General features: G+C 37.6%; 1 protein-coding gene across 2 annotated transcripts in view; it reads left to right on the top strand.

Moving 5' to 3' along the window:
* Positions 1–484: 484 nt before the first annotated feature.
* PRRC2C (proline rich coiled-coil 2C) overlaps positions 485–27,685 on the top strand; it is a gene marked incomplete at its 5' end in the record, with an annotated part of 60,535 nt that continues 33,334 nt past the window's right edge. The window contains 15 exons of one of the 2 annotated variants that reach the window (XM_084251301.1): positions 485–596; positions 1,334–1,505; positions 2,780–2,889; positions 4,287–4,412; positions 6,013–6,236; positions 7,822–7,904; positions 8,514–8,647; positions 8,725–8,812; positions 9,732–9,876; positions 11,304–11,357; positions 15,863–16,481; positions 18,631–18,800; positions 20,618–20,867; positions 22,352–22,562; positions 23,062–25,311. In XM_084251301.1, the coding sequence (XP_084107427.1) occupies positions 485–596; positions 1,334–1,505; positions 2,780–2,889; positions 4,287–4,412; positions 6,013–6,236; positions 7,822–7,904; positions 8,514–8,647; positions 8,725–8,812; positions 9,732–9,876; positions 11,304–11,357; positions 15,863–16,481; positions 18,631–18,800; positions 20,618–20,867; positions 22,352–22,562; positions 23,062–25,311 (4,748 nt within the window). Of the gene's footprint in view, positions 597–1,327; positions 1,506–2,779; positions 2,890–4,286; positions 4,413–6,012; positions 6,237–7,821; positions 7,905–8,513; positions 8,648–8,724; positions 8,813–9,731; positions 9,877–11,303; positions 11,358–15,862; positions 16,482–18,630; positions 18,801–20,617; positions 20,868–22,351; positions 22,563–23,061; positions 25,312–27,685 lie in introns of both variants that reach the window. The other variant, XM_084251300.1, reaches the window with a different exon arrangement.

Below are 27,685 nucleotides of genomic sequence, written 5' to 3'. Positions count from 1 at the left end.
GGCATGCAATTTATAGGGGAATGATGTTATCCTGTCATATTTTGATTTTATATGTGTATACTGATGATGCCAGATCTAAAGTCTGTTAAATTAAGTAGAAGGAAATCTTCATAGATTGGCTGTATTTAAAGCACTTATGTTCATCTTAGTATGCATCAAAAAGTCTTAGTCTCTGTGATAGTTAAGTAGTTACAAGCCACTTATAACTACAAATAACACACATTTTGTTGTGTGCATGGTTATTTATTTTGATAAATTTTGTCATGTTGGTTATTAGACAGATCTGTGAAACTAGTGATAGGAGTTGTAGAAGATAGAGTTCTTCGTTTCTCATTTTCAGAGTGTGAATAATTGAATGTAGTGAAATATTACTCAACTAATAAAATTCTAAACTTTTCCTCATTTTTTTTGTTCTTACATGATCTTAAAGACTGGTTTTAAGGGGTGTGGCAGGAGGTTTTGGACTCGATGAGTTTCCACCGAAATGTCGGAGAAGTCAGGCCAGAGCACAAAAGCGAAGGATGGGAAAAAGTATGCAACACTCAGTTTATTTAATACTTACAAGGGAAAATCATTAGAAACTCAGAAAACCACAGGTGAGTAAAAATCAATTGGCATTTATATTTTTTATGATTTTGTTTTATTTCTGTAAATTTTACACTGGAATTACTGCTATATGAGCTAAAACAACTCCATGTTAATGTGACCTTAACAACATGGGGCTTTTTAATATATGCATACATTTTTCAGAGAGTATAAATTAAATGTCTTAAAATAGAAAATTTGTATATACATGCCTTAAGATATTTACTTTTCCTGTTGTCAGCAAAAAAATGAGAAACGTGTAGTTTCAAGGGGAAACTTTGGGCAATGAAATTAATGACATAGAGCTATAGAGTCCTATAGTTTGGTTTAGTTGTGTTTTTAATACCCTCAACCCGTTGTTTATAGTGAAAATGGACTAGGTATCATAGATGTGCTAAATATATTATGTACATAAAGTTTTCATAGTCTCTAAAATATGACTTAATTTGAAATAAACTCCCTGAAAATATTACAAAGACAGCATTATTCGTGATTTCTTCTCATCCTATGTAGGGTTGCATTGTTAGAAATTTTATGTTCGGTAGCTTGAATAGTATATTTTAATATAATTTGTGCATCACATTGTGGTGCAGGTATGTGACTTAGTCTAAAATTTCCTTGTTAGGAATTCTGAATATCAGGAAATAGTTCAATGACTCAATTGCTGTTGTTTTTATGTATTATAGAATACAATGAGTAATCAAACAAATGTTCTAAGAATGTTGATGTTGTTGGTTTTTAGTAGCAGCTCGACATGGATTACAAAGTCTTGGAAAAGTTGGTATTTCACGGCGTATGCCTCCACCTGCTAACCTCCCTAGTCTCAAAGCAGAAAACAAGGGCAATGATCCCAACGTGAACATTGTGCCTAAGGATGGCACAGGATGGGCATCAAAACAAGAGCAGCACGAAGAAGAAAAGTGAGTCAAAATCTGCTAAAGAATGAAACCATTTTCCTTTCTTTGTAAGGGAACTTATGTTTGAGTTCATTCTATGTATGCTGGGGTGTATTACATATGACAGGCCCTTTAAAGTCTCTCAGATAGTCAGCTTCAATTGATTTTTCCTGTGCCTGAGTTTAGTGACAGTATTTCCATGTCTCAAGATAGGCCATTTGACAGATTGCTAATACACTTTCCTAATATACTATGTCAAGCTCCCTCCTGTCCCATACCCACCACGTCAGGCATTCTTTTTCTAATATCATTAAGAGTTGATTCTATTAAATAATTTGTGATGCTAAGAATTTCCCTCCCAGCTTCACTAAAACTATGTCTGATGCTCATCATATTTCTTGAATGAATAAAGAATTAGCAAGAGAGATGGGGCAAAGTAATAATGTCCCTCTTAGTCATTCAACAGGTGTTTTCACCTCCTGTGTATCAAGAATTATGTTGGACTCTGTTGAATAACTAAATCAAATAGTGGTAATTATTAAAAATGAGAGAAACAATTGGATACTGGACAATTTCTGGACTTCTGTTAGGGGGAGCTTTACATAGTAAATTCTATAGCTTGAGAAAAACTTATCAAGGACTTATTCTTTGTTTCTTAGTTGTGGAATTATTTTGTGGTATGCAAGTCAGTTACAGTTCTAAGTGTGCCAGAGATATATTGCATTTAAGTCTCTTAACGACCCTTTTCATTTTTAAGCATTAACTCATTACAAAGATTGAATAAAACTAGACCCTTATAAGACACCTTTTTACTCATGGGATTGGATTAGGCAGGTTGCCATGATGACATCTTTGAATAACAATAAGTACAGTGGTGAACCTGTTGCCTGCCAAATGAAGGGCATGCTTATTAGCCTTAGTTCCTGGCTTATTCTACCAGCCCAGACTGTATGTATTCCTTTTTGTTTGTATTCCATTCTGTTAATTCTAATTATAAATATTCTCATCTCAAAACCGATTTTTGTAGTTATGTTCAATAATGATTGTTTCCCTGTTTTTACAAAGTGAAAAATAAGCAAAGCTGTGCTTGGATTATTCAAAGGTAGAAATGAAAGGGACTGAAAATAGCTATAATTCATTTTAAGGAATGTTGTAGAGGGACAACATTTGTAATGTACACATCTGTAAATAAATAAGTAGCCAAAATTACTTGTACACAAATGTACCTTACAGTTTTTATTTTATTTAAACATGTATCTGAAATAATGGATTCTTTTCTTTCTTTTTTTTTTTTTAAGAACACCAGAAGTTCCACCAGCACAGCCAAAACCTGGGGTTGCAGCTCCCCCAGAAGTAGCACCTGCTCCCAAATCATGGGCCAGTAACAAGCAAGGTGGGCAAGGAGATGGTAAGTGGACGTTAGCTGGGGAAACTGACTAGTCTTGGTAGTTACTGAACAGCCATGCTGAGAGATAAGGTGGGTGGATTGTGTGTTTCAGTATCAGTGTAGAATATTATCAAAGGATATACTCAGGCCCTAAAACGAGGGTCTTTGTAAATCTCTTAAGAGGCATACATAAGCCAATGATAGGGATTAAAGAAAGAGGCTTTAAGAAATCCTCTGCTCCTGTGTATCTTTACCCTATATAACCTCATAAAACCAGTACCTTCAACTCTTTGAAACTTAAAAGTACCTCGACATTGTGTAGGTTGCTGGAAACCATATTCATTTCTATCTGTGCCCACAAGTTCTGCTGTTTCAAACATGCTTTTCATAGTTTCTAGCATAGAGTAATGCTAGCAAGTAGCCATAAAGCATAGAAGCTGTAATACTTTCCTACCCCAAGCTTCGCTAGTGGCACAAGAGGTTAAGTCTTAGCACTATGAAGCTATCTGCAGCCACGGCAGCATGAGTTCGATCCCCAGCCAAGGAGCTACCCACATGCCACAGAAGACCTCTCCTGTCTCACCCGTTGCTCCCCTCAGTGGTGTATTTCAGTTGATCTGCCTGTTCTGCTCCCTGCTCTCTCTCTGGTGAATCCTCCTCACCCCTCCACCCCCAGCCTATACCCCAGCTCTTGTATGTATAAAAATTCTTTAAAAAAAAAATACTCTCCTAGCCCAAGGAATGATGAAGTCCTTGTCAAAATTAAATTTTTTCACTTGTAAAGTAGAAAACTTCTATAAAACATTCTATGGAAAAAGCCTCCTAGGAGCACAAGCAATTAAAATCAGCTCTTTTAATATATAGAATTATATAGGGCAGAAGAAACCATATAACAATTTAAAGAACTGTGAAAATAAATATGCAAGCACATTAGGTTGCTGGGCGAATTGATGAATAATGAGGCACAATCGGTGTCTCAGTGAAAAATAAATGCAGTAAAAGGGCATTTTAAATACAGTGTTGATAATTTTTGTTCTAAGATGTAGTATATGATTTGAATTGATGCTTAGCGTGATTAGCAAATTTGTTTGACTTGTATTGAAAAATGTAAGGGTTCATAATAAAATAACAGTATTGAAAATCCTCGCTTAAACCCTGTCATTTTAAATGAGTACTCTGGAACAGTATTTGGCAGATTCCTTTCTTAGACTTTTATCTCCTTGTGGCTGTTCAGTAACTTTCCAAGGGATTTTAATTCTAGATGAATTTGAAAGTTTCATGCATATGAATAATCATCACTGAAATGTGAAGTGATTTTTCAGAAAAAGCAGGTTAACTTTATCCTGGGAGGATTATATGAATTATCTGCAGTTTGAAAGTTACATTTGATTTTTTTTTTTTTTTTTTTAAATCTATAGGAATCCAGGTGAATAGTCATTTTCAGCAAGAATTTCCCAGCCTGCAGGCAGCTGGGGATCAAGAAAAAAAAGAAAAAGAAGCAAATGATGATAACTATGGCCCTGGACCGAGTTTACGCCCACCAAGTAAGATTGCTTTCTACTTAATAAAAATACAGAAGATCATATTTGTGTTTGGTATAACTTCTTGCCTGCTATTGCATGTATGACTTTCCAGGTTTGAAAGGGCAGACTGTAACTAGTTGCTTGCTATTCAAGTATAGTTTTTACATGGGCAGTATTAGCATAGCTCGAGAACTTATTAGAAATACTGTCTTCGGCCCTACACTCAACCTACTGAATAAAAATATTTTTATCTTAACAAGATGCCTAGGTGACTTATTTGCACTTTAATATTTGGTCATTTGTACAATAGTAAAGTTTTTCCAGGAAACCTTCCCAATTTATAAATATTTGTATTCATTAATTTGGTTTTCTGTAATTATTCAGGAGTCTCTTGCTTTCTGAACTAAAACTGTGAAACCGAATCATTTTGGGTACATAATAAAGCAAAAGTTAACAATAGAAATACAGATGTTTAGGAGATTTTGAAATGTCTTAGTATTGTATTAATGTCATCATTGCCAAATTTCTCAAAGGATCCTATATAAGTGAGCAGGTTCCACTTTACCACAGCAATTAAAACCTATATTTCTGATAATCTGACACAGTCCATATTTCTTTGGATTCATTTCTTGTCAGGTCTGAGCAAATTATTTTTTAATTGCCACGTATAGTTGATCAATAGACATGTCAGGTCTGTTGTTTCCTTGTCAAGTTGAATTTTCATCAATTATCTGTTGCTTCCTGGCAAATTTGATAGCTTAAAAGGACAAACTGAATGGGACTTACAAGAATGTAAGGATCAGGAATCTAGCAGCTGTTTAGCTAGGGGTTCTGGTTCAGAAACTCTGAACAGAAAGGCAGTGTACCTGCCCGCTGAGGCTGACTTCATTAGGGCTCTCTCCACGTTCATTCATGGTAACTTTTTTGTATGCGCGCTGCTTACAACATGGCTCCCCACCACACACACACCCCAAAAGAAAGGAGAGACAGACATCTCCCACCCAAGAGGAAAGCCCACAGTCTTTTAGAAAGTCATCTCAGAAGAAACATGTCATCATTTCTGCCTTATTCTACAGGTTACACAGATTAATTCTGGTACATTGTAAGAGGTGACTACATAGATGTGAATACCAAGAGATGGAGACTGCAGGCCATCTTGGAGGCTACCTACCAAATAGTTTCTTTGTAAAACCATTAACTGTTTTATTTTGTTAAGTGTAACAGAACCAGATAATATAGTCACTCAGTCTGTCCAGTCTGCTCTTAGCAATAGTAGACTGAAAACAAGTGAAGTCGTGCCTCACTGGCAGTCCTTCACAGCCAAGAACTTACACCCTTCTGCCCTCATGACATCTCAGACATAACAGTGATTTAAATTTCTATATCAAATATTGATAAAGCCTAGTAGAGAAGTTTAAACATTTTCTTCCCTGGCCCCCCCGTATTTACTTGTGCTGGCATCCTGAGATATATCCTCTCTGCTTTTGATACACAAATATCTTGAAATCATTTCACTATTCTGTCATCATGTTAACTTATATTTTCTTGAAATGTACCAAGTTTGGTTTCACTCTGTGACGTTCAGATTTTTTCTTAATCCTTTCTTACCTCTCAATATCAGATGTTGCTTGTTGGAGAGATGGTGGTAAGTCTGCTGGCTCACCTTCAACATCTGACCAAGATGAAAAACTACCTGGTCAGGATGAAAGCTCAGCTGTAACATCAGAACAAAATGATATCCTCAAAGTGGTGGAAAAGAGGATAGCTTGTGGTCCACCACAGGCTAAGCTAAATGGACAGCAGCCTCCCCTTGCTTCCCAGTACAGAGCTATGATGCCACCTTATGTGAGTATTGTTAAATAAGCAAGTGGTTAAATAAGAGGTTTATATAATATATACTTCTCAGCCCCTACACCCCGTATTTCCTAGAAAGTAATGGTTAAAGCTCTCAACCTACTGTGAAATGATATATATTGCTAGTTAAATGTGTCCCAGTAAATTTATTTGCATCTTTCGGGGAGACCATTGCTGCCTGAAAGAAGCAGACAGTTCTTAAGTTCATATGTCGTGTCTATGACTTAATTCATGTATTCGAGCTCTAAATAGCCATATTTTCTATTCTTTTTTTGTATTTTCAGTTGACTATTCTAAGGCAGAGGAGGAAAATTAATGATTAAATGTAACTTCTTGTTAAATATTTTATGAAAAAGAAACTGGGGAGTACGATAGAAGTCAGTCTTATATGCCATTCTGGCCTTGAGAAGTGACTTATACCTAACTTCTGGTCTCCTGATAATTTTCAGATAGTGCCTTCAAAGTCCCATTCCAGGTGTGGGATGGGACGAACAGAACAAGGGACATCAAATAGACTTTGTTCCCAGTTTTACTAATGATTTCATTTGAATAAAGCATTCCACTAATTAACATAAACGTGGAAGTTTTTAAACTGTATGTCGAAAATTTTTAGAGTGTCTCTGCAGTTAATCTTGAGGGGAAATCCTAAATTTGAAATAATTTAATGCCACATAAAATTAATCTTGATGCTTGAATAACTAGCTGAAGAAGTATCTAACACAATTTTCACTATGAACATTTGCCTCCAGTAGTTTATTTGCTAACTTCAGTTTGGAAGATGTGATGTATGAAAATTCTCCAGAGTATTCCCCCAAACAAAAAGCTCCACAGTTGAGTTTCAGTTGCTGCAATATCTTTATAAGCTTTGTTCCAGCCCTTCCTAGAAATTTCTTCTTTCAATAGCATGACCATATAAATGTATCCCATTTCAAGTCAGTGTCCTCATTTAACAGTTATTTTTAGAAAAACTAATTTCAGAATATAAATTGTGTATTTAATAAAGGTAATATGATAATTTTGTTTTTTTATATGTAACACACATAATTTGCTCAGGATATATGCTAACAGTAAATAACCATTCTTAGACATTTTTCCCTTCCAAATCATATATTATTTGTCTACATAATCTATCTTATAAATTCTCAGCTTTTCAAAGTCAAGGTCCCATAGAGGAACATCATCTTTACACCTCAGTTTATAATTGCTGTTTGTATATAATAAGTGACTTAGCTCAGAAATCACCTAGGCCCTGTTCTATCCAAGTAGCTCCCTGTTCACCTTCTTTTCCTCTCCTTTGTGTATGGACTATACTTATATCTGAGATCCTCTGTCAAATCTGCCTTTAATAATTTTATATTCCTCCCTTAAGATGAAGTCTCATATTCTGTCAGGTATTTGCTCATGGCTAAGGCTTTGCAGTTTCTAGGTACATGTATGTTATTTTTAGCTTTTCATGTCACTACACAAATCATCTTTATGTTTTATTAATGGGATAACAGAAGGTCTTCATATGAGGTGCCTTATTTATTCCTTATTTACATTGAATTTTTTATCAGTTTTTGTTTCCTTTGTTCAGATGTTTCAACAATATCCAAGGATGGCGTATCCTCCACTACATGGTCCCATGAGGTTCCCACCTTCTTTATCTGAAACAAACAAGTAAGACTATTAAATGATTAAAGTCTACAAGGTGTATATATGCTTGTTAAGGTTTTCCAGAAGTTCAGCATATTTTAGTGATTGAGTCATTATTCTGTCCTCAACTTACAATTGCCACTAACAAGTAATTGGCAGGCTTCCAAAAGACAAACAAAGTATTTCATTTTTCTAAAATTTTGACATAAAATTCTGAAAACTGAAAATCACAGTCCTGAAAGTTGGTAACACTTGTTTACCCCTGCTTCCTTTCATAATTTCTTGGTTAACATAATACATGAGCTTCCTCCTGTATGTCTTTTCTTAAAGTTAATTGTTTTGAGATTAGTGTTAGCTATATTACCTTCAACATACATTTGTGTTATTTTAAATCCTTGAGAGTTAACAGAGCTCCTTATCCGCTATTAAATACATGTATAATAATTATAACATGGATTGTCCTGCATTTATGGGTTAATATTATTTATTCGTGCTTGTGTCAGTGCAAAATATTTTATGTATCTTGATAAAGAAAGCGTTGAATTGAATGAACTAAATTCCAGTTTTGTAATATATTCCTAATTTAGTATTGAAACTTTGTATCCTTTCCCTTCATGACCTGTTGTTCATTAGAGGTGTTCGTGGAAGAGGCCCACCTCCTTCGTGGGCTGCTGAGCCTGAACGCCCCTCTATTCTTAGTGCGTCAGAACTAAAGGAACTTGATAAATTTGATAACCTAGATGCTGAAGCTGATGAAGGCTGGGCAGGTAAGAGACAAAGATAAAGCAATCTCAGTTTTTAGTTGCTTTTAAACAGTCCATCTGAGTTTTCCTTATTTTAATAGGTGCACAGATGGAAGTAGATTATACAGAACAGTTGAATTTCAGTGATGATGATGAGCAAGGAAGTAGTAGTCCTAAAGAAAATAGCAGGTAAGTTGTGATATCTTTCATGAACAGTAGTGTCTATTTAGTTAAGGTACATTATTTAAAGTACATTAGCCATTCAAAGATTTATTTTTATTTATGCATACAAGAAGTTGGGTTTAGGCCAGAGGTATGGGAGTGAGAGGATTCACCAGAGATAGTGGAGAGCAGAACAGGCAGATCTACTGAAATACACTGCTAAAGGGAACAGCAGGCAAGATGGGAGAGGTCTGCTGAGCTATGTGGGTCAGCTCCCTGTCCAGGATCGAACTCATGCCTTAGTGGCTGGCAATAGATAGCTGAGACTCAAACCCCTGCACCACCAGGGAGGCCCCATTAACCATTTATGTAGAGATTTCATTAATAGGCAGTAATGTATGATGTACTATATGTGCTAATGTATAATGTACTATATGATTTACTGGCTATTAATTCCTTATTTATAAAATTTCTACATTCTATTGCTGAGTTTTATGGAGAGGGAGGGTGTTAAATGAGCCAAATTTTATCTTTTTCATTAAATCAGCATAAAATAGAATACAGTTAACTGATATTTCTGAGATTACTCATTTGCATTCAGCTGAGACTTTTTGGCAAGGGGCTAGAGAAAATGAAATGTATTCTTTTGCCAAGTTGTTTTTCAAGCATGCATGTTCTTATTTGACAATAACTATATTCCTATACTTTGTACCATGTGTTAATCTTAACATTGCCAAACCCCAACACATTCTAGATATAGTATGTGTTTGCTTGAGTGAATGAATTAGCGCACTAGATTACAAAACCATCTTATTCCTTGATATATTTTTTTCCTCCCTAAAACCACATGGAAATAATGTCTTTTTTACATAGAGAAAATGCCATTACTTACCATATAGTCCATCCACTTTGCTTTTTTTATTTCCCCTGGATTTTGATTCTTCAGTGAGGATCAAGTTTCAAAAGCCTCTGAAAACACTGAAAACAGAAAAGAAGCAGATGACGGTTGCAACACTAAATCATCTCCTCAGATTCCTTCCCAGCCTTCAGTGGCAAAAGGTCCCTATGGAAAAGGACCTCCGTTTAATCAGGTTTGTTGAACTTACAGAGAATCCTTGTCTTTGCAGTTACATGGATGAATTAATCTTACCACAGAGGTGGAAAAAGACTTAAAAAATGGAAACTTTCTTCTTGAGTAGCTCCAACTCTAAACTATACTTTTGTTGCACATTAACAAAAATGATCAATACCATAGCTAACATCAAGTAGACACTAAATTTTTCCTTTTTTTATTATAGCAACTGATTCATATCAAAGTGGATGAGTTGCTTTATGATTTACTGGCTATTTTATAAATCTTAGCGTGCATGTGTGAGAAAATTCATGCTGTGTAAAAAAAAAACAGAGGGAGTAGGGAAATAGAAGAAGTTTGAGCCATGTTGAAGAACAGTAACAGAGGGAAATATGTGGGGAAGATAGACATGAGCCTACTCCTAAGATGCAGAAGGCTGCACTGAAAATTGGGATTGAAAAAAACTGTTTTCAAGAGAGTTCAACTTAGCTCTCAGTATACATGGCAGGTACTTGTTGAATCCATGCAAAATAGATGAAGAAACCAGTCCTTTCAGGGAGATGAAGGAAGTAGCTAACAGCCCAGAAAGGAAAGAAATGAAAATGCCAGTGAGTACCAATTACAATAGAGTGTGAAAAGTACTGAAATAGATTGCGCATAGTGAGATCTTAGAGAATTCTTTGGGAAAGGTTTTGCAGAGAACTTAGTACTTGAAGCAGAAAATAGTAAACATTGGGAACAGAGTGATTTCATGTAGTTCCAAGTAGTAGGAACATCTTCAGAGTACAAAAGTATAAGAAAGTATGACACTTTCAAGAAACATCAAATAGTTCGTATACAAAAGTAGTAAGAAACCTATCAAAGAACCAGTTGTTAAGCCTTATATGCTTATACAAAGGAGTTCAAGTTTTATTTTTACAGCATTGGCTTAGCAACTGGAGAACAAAGCATTTTTCAAATAATACTTTTATGAAATGGTACTTTTTTACTAATTTGGGGTTTTTTTTGTTAAACTGATGTATATTTTAGCAAGCAGATATTCTTTGCATTATGTGTGTCATGTTAGATTTTTCTTTAGATAGATGTCATTTTTAGTTTGCCATTAGATGTAGAAAAATAATTGGGTTTATTTAAACAAGATTTTGAAAATAGAAATATATCTCTCCACCGTTGAATTATATGGGCCAGGATTCCAAAATTTATGCATTAAAATTCTTTTTGCCAAGCTCTTTGGCACTTTAACCTTACTAAAATGGTGTTTCTATGGAATGTAAAGATAATTTGTAGTGAGTGATGTGCTTTTTACTAAAAAAGAGAAAAGGATAAAGATGATAAACTTTTTACAATGTTGTAGTCTAACTGAGGAAAAAAAATCAGTTCAGAAATATTTCCAGTGGATATCTTTTATCTGATTTTTTAAAATAACAAAACTTTCCTTTATAACAGGAACGTGGACCATCTTCACACCTGCCACCACCTCCAAAGTTGCTTGCACAGCAGGTAAATCTTAACTAAATGCTGGTGTATTGTGGTCTCTGTTTTTAACTTGTTTTAATGGAAAGAAACTATTTACACTTACTGTTTTAACTTTCACTCTCAAACTTCTCCAGTTACGCTGTCATCTCCAACTATACCTATGAAACTATTACTATTATTAAGATTAATAATGACTTCCATCTTGCCAAGTCCAGTTCTCTTGCCTTTATTTTATTTAATCTTAGGAGCAGCTGATGTAGTATCTCATCATTTTTTTCCTTAAGATTTATTTTATTTATTTAAGAACTGGGGTATAGGACACAGGTGTGGGGCATGAGAGAGTTCCCCAAAAACAGTGAGGAACAGAACAAGCACATTTACTGTAATGCACTGCTAAGGGGAGCAGCAGGTGAGACGGGAGGGGTCTGTTGCACCATATGTGAGTTAGCTCCCTGGCTGGGACATTGAGCTCAGAGCTGTAGAGGTGATAACTAGCACTGAGACTTAACCCCTACACCACCAGGGAGGCCCTCCTCACCATTCTTTTGAAGACACTTGTTAGAGACATCACATTATTTTGTTTTTTAATTTGTGTTCCTTCTGGACCTCCTGTACTAACCTTTTGGTATTGGAGGGCTCAGGACTGTGTTCTCATTCCTGCCTTCATTTTCATATTTTTAGCATATATATTTTTTTTTAATTTTTATTTTTAAAGATTTATTTATTTATTTATACAAGCACTGGGTACAGTCAGAAGAATGGGAGGGTGAGAGAATTCACCAGAGTCAGAGCGGGGATCAGAGCAGGCAGAAGGACCGAAGTACACTGCTGAGGGGAGCAGCGGGCGGCAGGAGAGGTCTGCGCGCCATGTGGGACCCTCTTCTGGTGTCCAGGGAGCCGCCGGGGATCGAACTGGCGCTGCAGAGGCTGCGGGCAGCTTCGCAACCCAGCGCTCAACCGCTGTGCCACCGGGGAGGCCCTTAGCATATATTTTTAAGGGATCTCATCTGCATTCATGGTCATGCAAATGTTTATCTCAGTCCTTAAATCTCTCCCCTGATTTCAAAAGTAATGTATTTAGCATTTTTATATCTAAAGTATTCTATACTTTAATAATATCCAAACCATTGGAGAAAGCATCTCCTCCTCCCATACATAAACAGTTCTACTTACCCTGTCTTCCCCATTTTAGGTAATGACATTATCATACACCCATTTGCTCAGGTTAAAACCTGGAAAGTTACTCTTAGCTCTTACTTCTTTTATGTCTTCACATCCAGCCTGGTCCTAATCCTTCAGCAAATAATATCACCTCTATATTCAGAATATATTCCAACAATGTATATGTATGTGCTGCTGTATTTCATTTGAGCTATCACAGTAGGTTCTTCACAAGTCTTCCTTTCCTTTCATGCTGCCTATGCACCCAATTGCTCCATCCCAAATTCTCTTAGAATAGATATAATCTCTTAAAACTGTGCACATTTAGGAGGCCTCCCTAGTGGCCTAGGGGTTAATTCTCAGCGCTGTCACCACTGACCTGTGTTTGATCCCTGGCCAGGGAGCTAACCCACACATGGCACAGCAGACCTCTCTCCTGTCTCACCTGCTACTCTCCTTAGCACTGTATTTCAGTAAATCACCTGTTCTGTTCCTCTCTCTGTCTCTGGTGAATCCTCTCACCCCCCTGCACCTCTGGCCTATACCCCAGTACTTCTACACAAAAATGAAAAAATAAAATCTTCTAAAAAAATGCTCACTGAATTAGTCATTCCTTGCTCGGGTCTCTCCATTGGTCTTTAACTCCCTGTCTGCTCTTGTGATTTCATCTACTTTTCTCTCTGTGTTCTTGCTTTACAAATTTATTACTACTATTTTGTGTTTCGTTTGCTGTTTCTTCTAGCTAAAAGATTCTTTTCGACATCTTATAATAAAGTTATTTATTCAGAAGTCTTCCCTATCACCTTACTCTGATAGCTGCACATACCACAGTCATCCTCATCTCACCAGTTACTTTTGTTTTAATTACTACATGATTAAATGTATGTGTGTATATAGATGCAAATACATATATACACGTACATGCATACATACAATTGTATCTGTGTACATACAAGCTAAAAGTAAAACAAAAAGTCTTCATGAACTTGAGAAACCAAAGATGTCATAAAAGGCATAAATTGTTTTTAAAAATTAATCAGTTGGGGGCTTCCCTGGTGGCGCAAGGGTTAAGTCCCAGCACTATCATGTGACTGTGGCATGAGTTCAATCCCTGACCAGGGAGCTAACCCACATGACGCAGCAGACCTCCCCCGTCTCGCCCACTGCTCACTTTAGCAGTGTATTTCAGTCTGCCTGCCTGTTCTGTTCCCTACTCTGTCTCTGAATTTTTTTCACTCCCTGTACCTCTGGCCTACACCCCAGTTCTTGTATGCATAAATAAAAAAAAAATTTTAATTAATCAGTTGGACTTTGTAAAACATCTCTAAGGCAATGAAAGATGTTTCTGGAAAAATGCTATTAATATAAAGAACTCTTTTTTTTTTTTTAAACCCATACAGTGCATTGAGACAAACAATAGTCCAGCAAAATAATTTGAACATTCACTTTACAGAATAGACCTTACAAATGGCACATGAAATAATATACAGTCCATGTCAAAAAATGTTAATATCTTTAATCATCAGGGAAATGTAAATCAAAATCACAGTGAGATTTGTTAGCCAAATTTGGTGTTGACTCGAAATATTGGCAAGAATGTAGAGTGGCTGGCACCCTCATAAATTGGTGGAGGAATGAAAACACACATTTTCACGAAGACTAAGGTATGAATGCCCACAGCTATTTTAGTCATACTTTTAGAAAACTAAGATTCTACATGTCCATCCAGAGGTGAAATAGTATGCCTATGATATACTACTACCCAGCAAGGGAATGGAGCAGAAATACTGATATACATAATAACCTCCAAACTTTTACACAGAGTATTAACCAGAAACAAAAGAGAATGTGGCTTTATGTATCCATTATTATGAAACTCTAGTTCAGGCAGAATGACCAGTAGATTGATAAATGGTTTTGTTTGGGGTTATGGGCAACAGCAGAGGAATGATGAAAATACTCTTTATCTTGATTGGCACAGTCCAATGAGCTTGTCCAAGCTCATCAAACTTTATAGTTATAATATGTGCATTACATTTTTTATGTATTAGCCTTATGTTAACTTTTTTTTAAGGATTTCTTTTTATTTATGCATCTAAAAACGGGGGTGTAGCCCAGAGGTGCAGGGGTTTAGAGGATTCATCAGAGACAGAGTGGGGAGCAGAACAGACAGATGTACTGAAAAACACTGCTGAGGGGAACAATGGGCAAGACAGGAGAGGCCTGCTGTACCATGTGGGTTAGATCCCTGGCTGGGGATTGAACTCATGCCACAGTGGTTGGCTATAGTTTGATAGTGCTGAGGCTTTAACCCCTGCACCACCAGGGAGGCCCAAACTTGTTTCTTTTAAAGACGTCTTTTCTGTGATTTTGCTTTGTAAATTAGGAACTTTTACATGGTTTTGCTTTTGCAGCTTGTCTTTGAACTATGATTAAAGAACTAAGCACTCGAGAGATTAATTGGTTTGCCTAAGGCACCCGTGCTTGTAAATAGTCTGGATTCATGGGTTAATATTCAAACCAGTGTTTTCATTGTACCATTGTTTTCTCTTGTAAGGATTCTAGCTGGCTATATGACCTGACTTCTAGGATGTATTCACCCTAATTGCTTTTAAAATCAGTATTTTCAAAACACATCTTTTTTAGTTCTATGTTTCAACCCTTCATGGGCTTTTTCATTCTTACTGTCTTTTCATAGTGGCTGGCTGTGAATTTACACTTTGTAGTAATTTTTTTTAGAGCAAATTAATTGAAAATTAAATCACTGAATGTCTCTCTCAGGTGATCCTCCCTCTCCCACTTCACTGTGGATTTTAGATATGCCTTTCTGGAACTTTAAGAGTGAAAATAGATCTGTCCAACCACGCTAATTTCTCAGAATTTCTACTTCGGAGTGTTGGCAGCAGTAGTGTCTCCATTTGCTTCACTTAATTTCTTGGCTCTTTGCTTTTCCCCTATAACTCTACCTCAGTTGGATTTTTATGTACTTGTTTTCCCTGGAAGATGTTGCTAAAGTACTCATACCCTAAGTATCTTTTTTTCTCTCCATATGGATTTTGAAATTCATATTCTAATTTTATTCAACAAATACTCAATGAACAACAATGAATGTTAAAAGTAGTTTTAAAAAGTCTAAAAATAAATAAGGCACATGTTAAGTAAAATTAGGGGGTTGGATTAATTCTGGTCTTAAAGTGGGGAATTATCTAGACTAAATATTCTCTCATGTTGTTACTTGTTTGCATTTTAATGTGTATGTTTGATCATAAAAATGTCTGATACTTTAAGACATTTTCCTTCTATGCCTGTGTTAGGCAGAGTTGATCAGCAGATTTTCCAGTCTTATCTAATATTTCTTAATGTTTCAGCATCCTCCTCCAGACCGGCAGGCAGGATCTGGAAGACCAGGCCCTTTCCCCCCCAAGCAGCCAGTTCCTGATGATGATGAAATATGGAAGCAAAGAAGACGACAACAGTCAGAACTTTCTGCAGCAGTGGAACGTGCTCGTAAACGCCGTGAAGAAGAAGAACGGAGGATGGAAGAACAAAGGAAGGCAGCATGTGCAGAGAAGCTGAAAAAGTTGGATGAAAAACTTGGCATTGTGGACAAACAACCATCTCTAGAGGAAATTAGAGAAAGGGAGCGAGAAAAAGAACGAGAACGTGAGAAAGAACTTGAAAAAGAGCAGGAACGGGAACGAGAGAAGGAGCGGGAAAAGGAAAGGGAGAGACAACAGGAAAAGGAGAAAGAACTGGAGAGGGAACAAGAAAAGCAACGAGAAATGGAGAAGGAAAGAAAGCAAGAAAAAGAAAAAGAACTTGAACGACAGCAGGAAAAGGAAAAAGAACTACAAAAGGTGAAAGAACAGGAAAAGGAATGTGAGTCAGAGAAGGAAAGGGAAAAAGTGGAGGAAAAAACAGAACACAAAGAACCTGCTTTAGAGCCTGTGGTAGAAAAGCCAGAAAGTGAAAACAACTATAATAAAGGTATGATGGTCTTGTTTGTTCTTACATAAGCTTTACAAAGGACTTCATGTTAGTTATATATGGATGTGCGTATATTTTTTGATAATATACATGCACTAAGTAAAAGTCGTTAAGGGTCTTTTGGAATGAAGTTGAATTTTATTGGACACATACCCTGTTTTTGCATTATGGTGATATATATGTAAAGGGAAATTTAGCACCTCAACCATTTTGTAGTGTACAGTTCAGAATGCTCGTAATACTGTGCGACCATCACCACTCTCCATGTCCGAAACTCTTCATTTTGTAAACCTGAAACTCTATTCCCCTTAAACAGTAACTCCCTGTTCTTCCTTCTCCCTGGCCCCTGGGGGGAGTATCAGAGACTTTGTTTCATATAAGTGGAATCATACAATATTTGTCTTGTGACTGACTTATTTCACTTGGTATCCACAAGGTAATCACTCTGTAGTATATTACAGAGTTTTCTTACATTTTATGGGTGTCACATTGTACAATATTTTTCTTATCCCCTCATGTATCAATGGACAAGTGGTTTGATTCTATATTTTAGGTATTTTGAATAATGCTGCTGTGACCATGTATATAAAGATATCTTTTTGAGACCATGCTTTCAGTTCTTTAGATACTCTGAAGTTGGCTTTCTGGATCATATAATTCCACTTTTAACTTTTTAAAGTATCACCTTACTGATTTCCATAGTAACCTATACCATTTTACATTACCACCAACACTGTACAAATTTCCAATTTCTTCAGGTCTTCACCAATATTTGTCTTTTTTTTTTTTTTTTTTTTTTTAAGATTTATTTGTGCCTGTAAGAACTGGGATGTAGGCCAAAGGTGCGGGGGGTTGAGAGAATTCACCAGAGGCAGAGTAGGGAGCAGAACAGGCAGATCTACTGAAATACTACACTGCAGGGGAGGTCTGCTGCACCATGTGAGTCAGCTCCCTGGTCGGGGATCAAACTCAGGCCGTAGTGGTGATAGCGCTGAGCCTAACCCCTGAACCACCAGGGAGGTCCCGCAATTTATTTTTTGATTCATTGATGTTTAAGACTGTTGGATTTGCACAGATTTTTTAATTTTCTGGTTTTACTTCTGTGATTGCTTTCTGTGCTATATAGCTACTTTATGTGCTATATAGCTACTTAAATTTTTTGAGGCTAAGTTTGTGGCCTTAAGTATGGCCTATCCTGGAAAATGTCCCATGTGCACTTGAGAAGACTACATTGGTGACGGTCACTCTCTTGTCAGATTCATTTGTTTTCTTTATGGATAATCCTTGATCAACATAAAATTAAACCAATGTGGGCAGTTGTTGTTCTAAGGCTGTCCACCATTGTCTATGCAGGTGTCTTTGTTAACATACCTTTCCCTTTCAAAAGCAGCAGCAACAGCAGCTCTCTGCCCACCTGTGTCTATAGCTGCCTGTTATTTCCTTTCTTTTTTTTTTTTTCTTTCTACTAAACCCTGCCCTTTTAAAATTCAAAAGGGGGCCTCCCCAGCGGCACAGCAGGTTAAACACAGTGCTGTGAACCTGTCTGCAGCCTCTGCAGCACGGATTCAGTTCCTGGCCAGCCAGGGAGATACCCACATGGCTGCTCTCCTAGCAGTGTCTTCAGTCCATCTGCCTGTTCTGCTCCCTTCTCTGTCTCTGGTGAATTCTCTCACCCTCCCACACCTCTGGCCTGTACCCCAGTTCTTGTATAAATAAATAAATCTTAAAAAAGAAAAAAGAAAAGTAAGTCGTTATGTTATAAGTGTTGCAGGCCTTTTGTGTTTTCACATAAGTCACAAGGAGTGAATATTGACAGCAGCATTATTTATTGAAACAAATGGAAAGTGGGTAGTGTTTTAAATGTTTTATTGTCACCAAATAGTGAATGTAGCTTTTTTTTTATATATATATATGGTTGAAGCATTTGGTCCTGTGATCTCTTAGGACTTTATCTTTGAGAAAATAGAACACTATTTGTTAACCTGTTATTACCTCACTCATGACTACTTTATATTAGAACACAAAACTTGAATGTTACTCTTCCTCACTGACTTTTAAAATACCTTCACTCCAGTACAGAAATCATCAAGTCATCTTTTAATAAGTGTTAAAGATGAATGTCATTATCTTTCACCTTCTCTTTGGGCAGAAGATGACCCAGTTTTCACTAGACAAGACAGTAATCGCAGTGAAAAAGAGACGACGCAAGTGACCCATGAAGCAGAACCAGAGTCAGGCTCTCAGCCCCGGCCTGCTGTATTATCTGGCTATTTTAAACAGTTTCAGAAGTCTTTACCACCAAGATTCCAGCGGCAACAGGTAATAGCAAAAATATTTTGTCATGTACATGTGATTGAAAGGTTTATTGTTCAGTAATCTGAGAAATAATTTGACGTAAACTCTACAGAACACACAAATTTTCCCTGAATTTCTTTCCCTTTTTAATTAGCTCATTTTAATGGGCTTTATCATGAACACCTTTGTGTTTTTCTATTTTTCCTACACCTCATCTATGGGTACCTTCTTCCTTTTTAGGAAATGGTCCTCTAAGTTTAATAGGTAGATTAGTTGCTTAAGTCACGTACTAAAATGTCATAATTTATCCTTTTTTTTTTAAGATTTATTTATGCATACAAGAATGGGGTTACAGGCTAGAGGTGGGGGGTGGGAGAGGATTCACCAGAGACAGAGTGGGGGACAGAACAGGCAGATTGACTGAAATACACTGCCAAGGGGAGGAGCGGGTGAGTCGGGAGAGGTCTTCTGCACCATGTGGGTTGCTCTCTGTCCGGGGATCTAACTTGTTCATGCTGCAGTGGCTGCAGTTAGCTTCATAGGTTGTATCTTAACCCCTTGGGCCACCAGGGAGGCCCCTAATTTATCCATTGTTCCTTTGTCTTGCCTCTTATTGTTAAATGTCTTGACTTTTTAATCATTGATTGATTTGCCATTTGTTTCCAAAACAGTACAATTTGGGAAGTATAGCTACACACCTTGGTATGTGGCTATGCTTCACCTCACAACTGAAGATATATAGTACCATCGCACCGTGAGGTTGAACTCCTCTAAGGCCATTGTTCCCACCTCACTCCCCGCTCCCACCACCACATTTTTCATACAGTCCACACACTCTTTGTGGTGTTTTGCCAGTTTGCTTTGGTTGTGAATATTCCACATATGAGTGAAATCATTGATAGTTGTGTTTCTCTTTCTGACTGACTTCACTTAGCATAATCACCTCAAGTTTTCATCTACTTAATAGCTAAGTAGCATTCCATTGAGTGAATATACCACAGTTTCTGTATCTAGTCATCCACTGATGGACATTTAAGATGATTCCATGTCTTGGTTATTATGAATAGCATTGCTGTGAACATAGGGGTACAGTTATCTTTTTTGAGTTACTGTTTTCATATTCTTCAGATAAATACCTAGCAGTAGTAGTGCTGGATCATTTATCATTACCACTTTTAGTTTTGTTTTTGTTTTTGTTTTTCCTCATAAAAAAATCACCATTGGTTTTTCTATTGAGGCTGCACCAATTTATAGTCTCACCAACAGTGAATAGAGTTACTTTTTCTCAACACGTTAGCCAAAACTTGTTTTTTTTGACAGAGGCCATTCTCATATGTGTGAGGTTATACCCTATTGTGGTTTTGATTGGCATTTTCCTTAAAATAAACGTTGGAAATTTTTTCATGTGCCTGTGGCCGTTTGTATGTATTCTTTGAAGAAATGTCTTTCTGATTTTAAGATTTCAAGAAGAGCCCCCCCCACCACCCCCACACCCCCACACCCCCACACCCCCGCCGCAGCGGTTGAGCACAGCCTTTGCAGCGAGAGTTTGATCCCCGGCCACAGGCGACGGCGAGGGTCCCACATGGCGTGCAGACCGCTCCTGCCGCACCCGCTGCTCCCCTCATCAGTATTTCATCGGTCTGCCTGTTCTGTTCCCCGTTCTGGCTCTGGTGAATTCTCTCACTCTCCTGTGCTTCTGGCTGTACCCAGTGCTTGCATAAATAAATAAATCTTTAAAAAAAAAAAAAGATTTCATGGAAAGCCCATTGTCTATTTTGATTGATTGTATGGATATAGCAGATAAAGCAAAAAATCTCAAGATGATTCTGCTTTTTCAGGAACAGATGAAACAGCAGCAGTGGCAGCAGCAGCAACAGCAAGGTGTACTTCCTCAAACTGTTCCTTCACAACCATCTAGTGGTGCTGTGCCTCCTCCACCACACAGACCTCTTTACCAGCCCATGCAGCCGCATCCTCAGCATTTGGCTTCTATGGGTTTTGATCCAAGGTGGCTGATGATGCAGTCATACATGGATCCTCGAATGATGTCAGGGAGACCAGCTATGGATATTCCTCCCATTCATCCTGGTAAGTTGAAATGTCATTGTCTTTTGTCCTTGCTATTATGCAAGATTGAAATTTTCCATTTTTCCAACATTTTTGGTCTTCATTCCTTCAAGAGTGTTACAATCTAGTAAGAAGTTAACTGGGATCATAGATTTTGAATCACAACATGTGACTTTGTTTCAGTACAAAATAGTTAAATGCCAGATACTGTGCCAGCAATGTGACAAGACAAAAATGCTAGTCATTGTCTTTTTTTTAAATATTTAAAAATTTTGAGATAGAAAATTATCCAGTCTTCTTAGCAATATTATTAGCTTCACTGTTTTTGCTTTACAAGGTATTTCAGCATTTGAATTTTGTCTGTATATTATATATTGCAATTTTTCAACTTCTTCCTCATTTACAGCCTCTTACTTGAATTTCCTCATAGGTTAGCTAAAACCAAATGAACTAGCAATCTTTTATGAAATCTGTTGAATAAATCCACATAACCTATGGCAGGCCTCTCTGATGGTGCAGGGGTTAATTCGCAGCACTATGAAGCTATCCGCAGCCACTATAGCACAAGTTCAATCCCTGACCAGGGAGGTGACCCACATGGCACAGCAGACCTCTTCTGACTCGTCCACTGCTCCCCTCAGCAGTGTATTTCAGTCAGTCTGCCTGTTCTGCTCCCCACTCTGTCTCTGGTGAATCCTCTTACCCCGCACACCTCTGGCCTGTATCCCAGTTCTTGTATGCATAAATAAATCAGTCTTTAAAAATAAAAATTACATCTTCGTCTTAAAATGTACACTGAAATTTTAAATTTTAAGAAGGAAACTTAGAGTATAGTGATTGACTAAATTAAATTAATGGAATTTAACTACAGGAACTATTTTATGGTTTATATAATCCTCATTATGTTTGTCACAGTGCTTACCCAAAGCATTATGTTTTTTTTTTCCCCCCTAAAGATTTATTTATTTATTTATGCAAGCACTGGGTACAGTCAGAAGCACGGGAGGGTGAGAGAATTCACCAGAGCCAGAGTGGGGAGCAGAGCAGGCAGAAGGACCGAAGTACACTGCTGAGGGGAGCAGCGGGCGGCAGGAAAGGTCTGCGCACCATGTGGGACCCTCGCCTGGTGGCCGGGGAGCAGCTGGGGATTAAACCGGCGCCGCGGAGGCTGTGGGCAGCTTCACAACCCAGAGCTCAACTGCTGCGCCACTGGGGAGGCCCCCAAAGCATTATGTCTTAAACAAAATAGGCTTTTGTGATTCCTTGATTTCCTTCCTCAGTTCTTAATGTGTTTAACAGCAACTGTAAGATCTCAGTCACAGAAATACCTTATATAATCTCCATTCATTGTTCATTGAGTTGACCAGTTTTATTTGGCAAAAAAGTATTTTGTTAGCTTAAAAATAGAGAATTCCATCCACTGTTTAATGACCTAGATTCTTTGTCTATGGTGATTTTGTTTCTTTAGTTTTTCATTACTATCTTTTTCTGAACTTTTGTTACAGGGATGATTCCTCCAAAACCATTAATGAGAAGAGACCAAATGGAAGGGTCACCAAATAGTTCTGAGTCATTTGAGCATATAACTCGATCTGCAAGAGACCATGCAGTTTCTCTCTCTGAGCCTCGTATGATTTGGGGGTCAGATCCCTATTCTCATACTGAGCCTCAGCAGAATACTACTCCCAAGGCAACAGAAGAACCTGAGGATGTAAGGTAATTATTAGCAGACTACCACATAGACTATTACAGTGAAAAGAAAGCATGTGTGTGTGTATATATGTTCATGCATTGTTTAATGGCATTTTGGGAAACAGCGGACTGTGTATATGACAGTGGTCCCAGCAGGTTAAACCATGTAACCATTGTCTATAGTAGGCTATATCTAAATTTGTCATCATACCCTATGACTTTTGTACAACCATGAAATCGCCCAATAACCCATTTCTCAGAACATATCCTTGTTATGTGTGATTATATAACACATTTTCCTAAACACACACCACCCCCTTTTTTTTTTTTGGTCAGAATACATTTAAATTGTGTATCCCTCTTGGTCGTGGTGAGAGATGCTGAACTAAACTTTTTATCGAGACATAAAGATGCTGTTTATGATCTGGATCCCTTTTATATTTTAAAATTAGAGGTGTTATTTTGCTGTACACTAACCTTAGAAAGATTTTGCCTTGATGGTTCTCCCTTTAACTCCTCATAGGCCTGAAGCCCCATTGGATCAGGAGCAGGTTACTGCTGCTTATCCTGTAGAACATAATCAATTAGAGGCTCATCCAAAACCAGACTTTGTCAGAGAATCAAGTGAGACAGAAGTGCAAAAGTTTTTAAGCAGATCTGTGGAAGACATTAGACCTCACCATACTGACACAAATAATCAGTCTACTTGTTTTGATATACCTGATCAAAAGACTGTCTCCACTCCTCAAGAAGAACGGATTTCAGCTGGAGAAAGTCAGCCTGTCAGGAAAAGAAGTGTTTCCCATGGTTCTAACCATACTCAAAAATCAGAGGAGCAGAGAAATGATCCCTCAGCAAGCATTCCTAAAGTGACCAGCAGATGCTTCGAATCTAAAGAACCAACAGAAAGATCAGAGGAAAAACCAAAAAAGGATAGCTTCATAAGATCTTCAGAAGGACCAAAACCTGAAAAAATGTATAAATCTAAATCGGAAACTCGGTGGGGTCCAAGACCAGGCTCCAACAGAAGAGAAGATGGTAATGATAGGCCTGTGAGAAGATCAGGTCCCATTAAAAAACCTATACTACGAGATATGAAAGAGGAACGAGAGCAAAGGAAGGAGAAAGAAGGAGAAAAGGCAGAAAAGGTCACTGAAAAAGTTGTGAAACCTGAAAAGATAGAAAAGAAGGATCCTCTTCCTCCAGCCTTACCGCCTGCAGTACCAGTCCAGCCACAGTCAGTTCCACCACCACCTCAACCAGAAGTAGAAAAGCCTCCTTCAACAGAAACTACATCATTGGCACAAAAGCCACCTCAAGATACTGAGAAGTCCTTGGAACCTGTAAGTAATACTGAGGTAGAACCTGGAGCTAAAATTGTAAACCAACAGACTGTCACAGCACCAACAGTCAAAGAAGAAAAACAACCTGAGAAAGTCATCAGCAAAGATCTTGTTACAGAGAGACCTCGACCAGATTCAAGACCAGCAATTAAAAAAGAATCAACCTTACCCCCTAGGACCTATTGGAGAGAAGCTAGAGATAGAGATTGGTTTCCAGATCAAGGATATAGGGGTCGGGGTCGAGGGGAATATTACTCCAGGGGCCGAAGCTACAGAGGCTCTTATGGGGGGCGTGGCCGGGGGGGCAGAGGGCATACTCGAGATTATCCTCAGTACAGAGACAATAAGCCCCGAACAGAGCACGTTCCCCCAGGACCACTCAGACAGAGAGAAGAAAGTGAAACCCGAAGTGAGAGCTCCGATTTTGAAGTTGTTCCCAAAAGAAGAAGACAGCGAGGTTCGGAGACTGATACAGACAGTGAAATTCATGAAAGCGCAAGTGACAGGGATAGTTTAAGCAAAGGTAAACTTTCCAAAAGAGAGGAACGGTCTGAAAACAAAAAATCTGTAAAGCCTCAGTCTTCTTTCAAGCCTGAAAATCATGTCCGAGTAGATAATAGAGCTCTAGAAAAACCGTATGTACGGGATGATGATAAATCTAAACCAGGCTTCCTTCCTAAAGGAGAGCCTACCAGGCGAGGCAGAGGGGGAACATTCAGACGTGGTGGAAGAGATCCTGGAGGTCGCCCAACACGCCCTTCCACTTTACGGAGACCCGCTTATCGGGACAATCAGTGGAACCCAAGGCAGACCGAAGCTCCTAAAACAGAGGATGGCGAGCCACCAAGGAGACACGAGCAGTTTATTCCTATACCAGCAGATAAACGACCCCCAAAGTTTGAACGAAAGTTTGACCCAACCAGAGAAAGGCCCCGAAGACAACGTCCTACTCGACCACCACGGCAAGATAAGCCTCCTCGATTTAGAAGACTAAGAGAAAGAGAGGCTGCTTCAAAAACCAGTGAGGTAGCAGTGCCCACAAATGGTACAGTAAACAATGTGGTTCCAGAACCAGTTAATACTACTGGGGATATTTCTGGGAATAAGACTCCAGACTTATCAAATCAGAACTCTTCAGATCAGGCAAATGAAGAATGGGAAACAGCTTCTGAAAGCAGTGATTTCAATGAGAGACGAGAAAGGGATGAAAAAAAAAATGCCGATTTGAATACACAAGCAGTTGTAAAGGCTGGAGAGAATGTTTTACCCACAAAGAGGGAAATAGCCAAGAGAAGTTTTTCTAGTCAGAGACCTGGTGTAGATCGTCAGAACCGACGGGGCAACAGTGGACCGCCCAAATCCGGAAGGAATTTCTCAGGTCCTCGGAATGAAAGGAGAAGTGGCCCACCATCAAAAAGTGGAAAGAGAGGGTGAGTACTTTATTTTACATGTAATTGCTTTTAGTACCTTTTAAAAAGCTGAAAGTACACTTCTTGGTTGAACTATGCAAAGGAGCCAGTCTCAAGGACCAAGGCACTGTTCTCCCCAAAATCTTTCCTCTGTTCTTGAAAGGTAACAAGTGCTTCAAGAAGAGGGGTTAATGTGTCTCAGGAGTCTGCCTGCTACATTACACTTTGAAAAAGAGCCCACTTAAGAATGTGTAGCTTTGGGGAAATCTCCATACCTCAGGAAGGACCTGTCCTTCATTTATAGGTCATTTTATTGCTGATAGAGTAACCATCTTTTCTGGTTTCTCTTTCACAGAGTTCTGGTGCTCATAGATGTCTTCTAAAAGTTAAATTACTATGTTGTAACCATATACATTATCACTTTAACAGAGTGAATGTTTAACCTTAAGGATAAATTACTTCCTCCTTTCAAGTTGCAAAGCCCTACCCAACCACCAAGACCAGCTATAACAAATACTATGTGTTTTTTTAAAAGAATTTTTCTAAGTTGTACTAAACTTGGTCAGTCTGTTTTTATTGATTATACTATTACAGAGTTCCTTAGCGTGAGGAAAAATTAATTAATTATAAGCCTAGTTTTAGATCTAGGTGTGGTACTTAACAAGTTGTATAAATTCTCTGTTGCCTCACTAGTAAAATGGAAAGTAATAGTACCAATAAAAATAAATTTATAAACAGATAATTTATTCTCTTATAAGATTACTGGCATAGTATTTGTGAAATGTTGAACACAATATAGTGAGCAAATAGTATTATGGTGTGCCCTCTCTTTTGAGCAAGTTTCCGGTTTCCTGAGTTGATAAGAAATTTATTCAAGCAATATATTAATCTATATTGGTTAATTACATATACTTAGTACTTCAGGTTGCTACATCTATAAGCAAAAGTATTTTTGATTTCTGATAATTGAGACAAAGTTGCAGGAAAATGTTAAAAGTTTAAAGAATCAGGATAATATATATGATTATAATAGAAACACAGTTGATAAGTGAACGGTTAGAATTTCAAGTAATAATACTCAAGGGAAATTGTAATCTTTTTTTATGATATAGAAAGTGATGAGTGAGTGCAGATAAAGCAGTTGCTAATTGTAATTAAAATCAATGTTATGTGCAAATCCCATTTAGAAAAAAATGAATTCAGTCTTTTGTATATTTGAGATTCTTTTTTGTGTCAGGTACTTGGTAAACTTTTATCTCTACTGATACTAGAAGCTAATATGAAAATCTATTAGTAAATCCTTTTCCATGGTCTTGAATTCATTCACCAGGAAATTTTTATAAAATGAACCCAAAAGTAGAATTGGTCTACTTTTATTAGTCTATTAGGAAACATAAACTGTAGAAATGCATTTGGTTTATAAAGTGAATTGTTAGCATGTTCAAAATGACTTCTATATTTGTGTTAATGTATAGATCTAATTGAACTTAAAAAATACACATGCTGTTTTAAGACTTGTCATATGCTGCCCTCTTGTGGAGGGGATTCAGTTGTTATTGTGGTAGACCCTTCAAAACAGGTTCGAACTGTCTGGGTCTCAGCATTCTAAACTTGAAAATAGTGATGATGACCTTTATAATGATCGACTTAAGATTTTCTTTTAAAGATCTATTTTTTTTTTTATTCATACAAGTACTGGGGTTTTTATGTATAATTTAAAGGCAGGCTGCAAGAACAAAACTATATAAAAGTTCCTAATTTACCAAGCAAAATCATAGAAAAGTGTTCTTTAAAGAAACAAGTTCGGGCCTCCCTGTTGATGCAGGGGTTAAAGCCTCAGCACTGCCAAGCTATTATAGCCAACCACTGTGGCATGAGTCCGATCCCCTGCCAGGGTGCTACCCACATGGCGCAGCAGACCTCTCCTGTCCTGCCCAGTGCTCCCCTCAGCAGTGTTTTTCAGTAGATTTGCCTGTTCTGCTCTCCACCCTGTCTCTGGTGATTATTCTTAGCCCCCACACCTCTGACCTGTACTTCAGCTCTTAATATGCATAAATCAATAAAATAATATTTTTTTTTAAAAATGATGTTGATTAACTTGAACATAATGGACAACTTGAACACAGAACAAAAGAGCTACAACCAGAACCTTTGGGGAATAACCAAAATCTGGAATTTAATTGCTGAAAAGTTCTCTAAGGGGCTAATCTATCTCCTTTTTTGGGAAGTTCAGTTTTAATGAAGTTGTACTCAACAATAATAGTAAAACTTGATGGTTTAGAGTTAGTGTCTTCTATCCCAATGCTATTTTTTCTTTCATTGTACCTTCAACATTGCCAGTAAGCATTTTGCTTTTCTTCAGGTATGCGGAAGTTGTAATACCTTGATTTATTAT

The sequence above is a fragment of the Talpa europaea genome (assembly GCF_964194135.1).
Source record: "Talpa europaea genome assembly, chromosome: 12".
NCBI lineage: Eukaryota > Metazoa > Chordata > Mammalia > Eulipotyphla > Talpidae > Talpa > Talpa europaea.
Note: the sequence above shows the minus strand (reverse complement) of the source record. Positions and strands in the feature narration are given on the sequence as shown.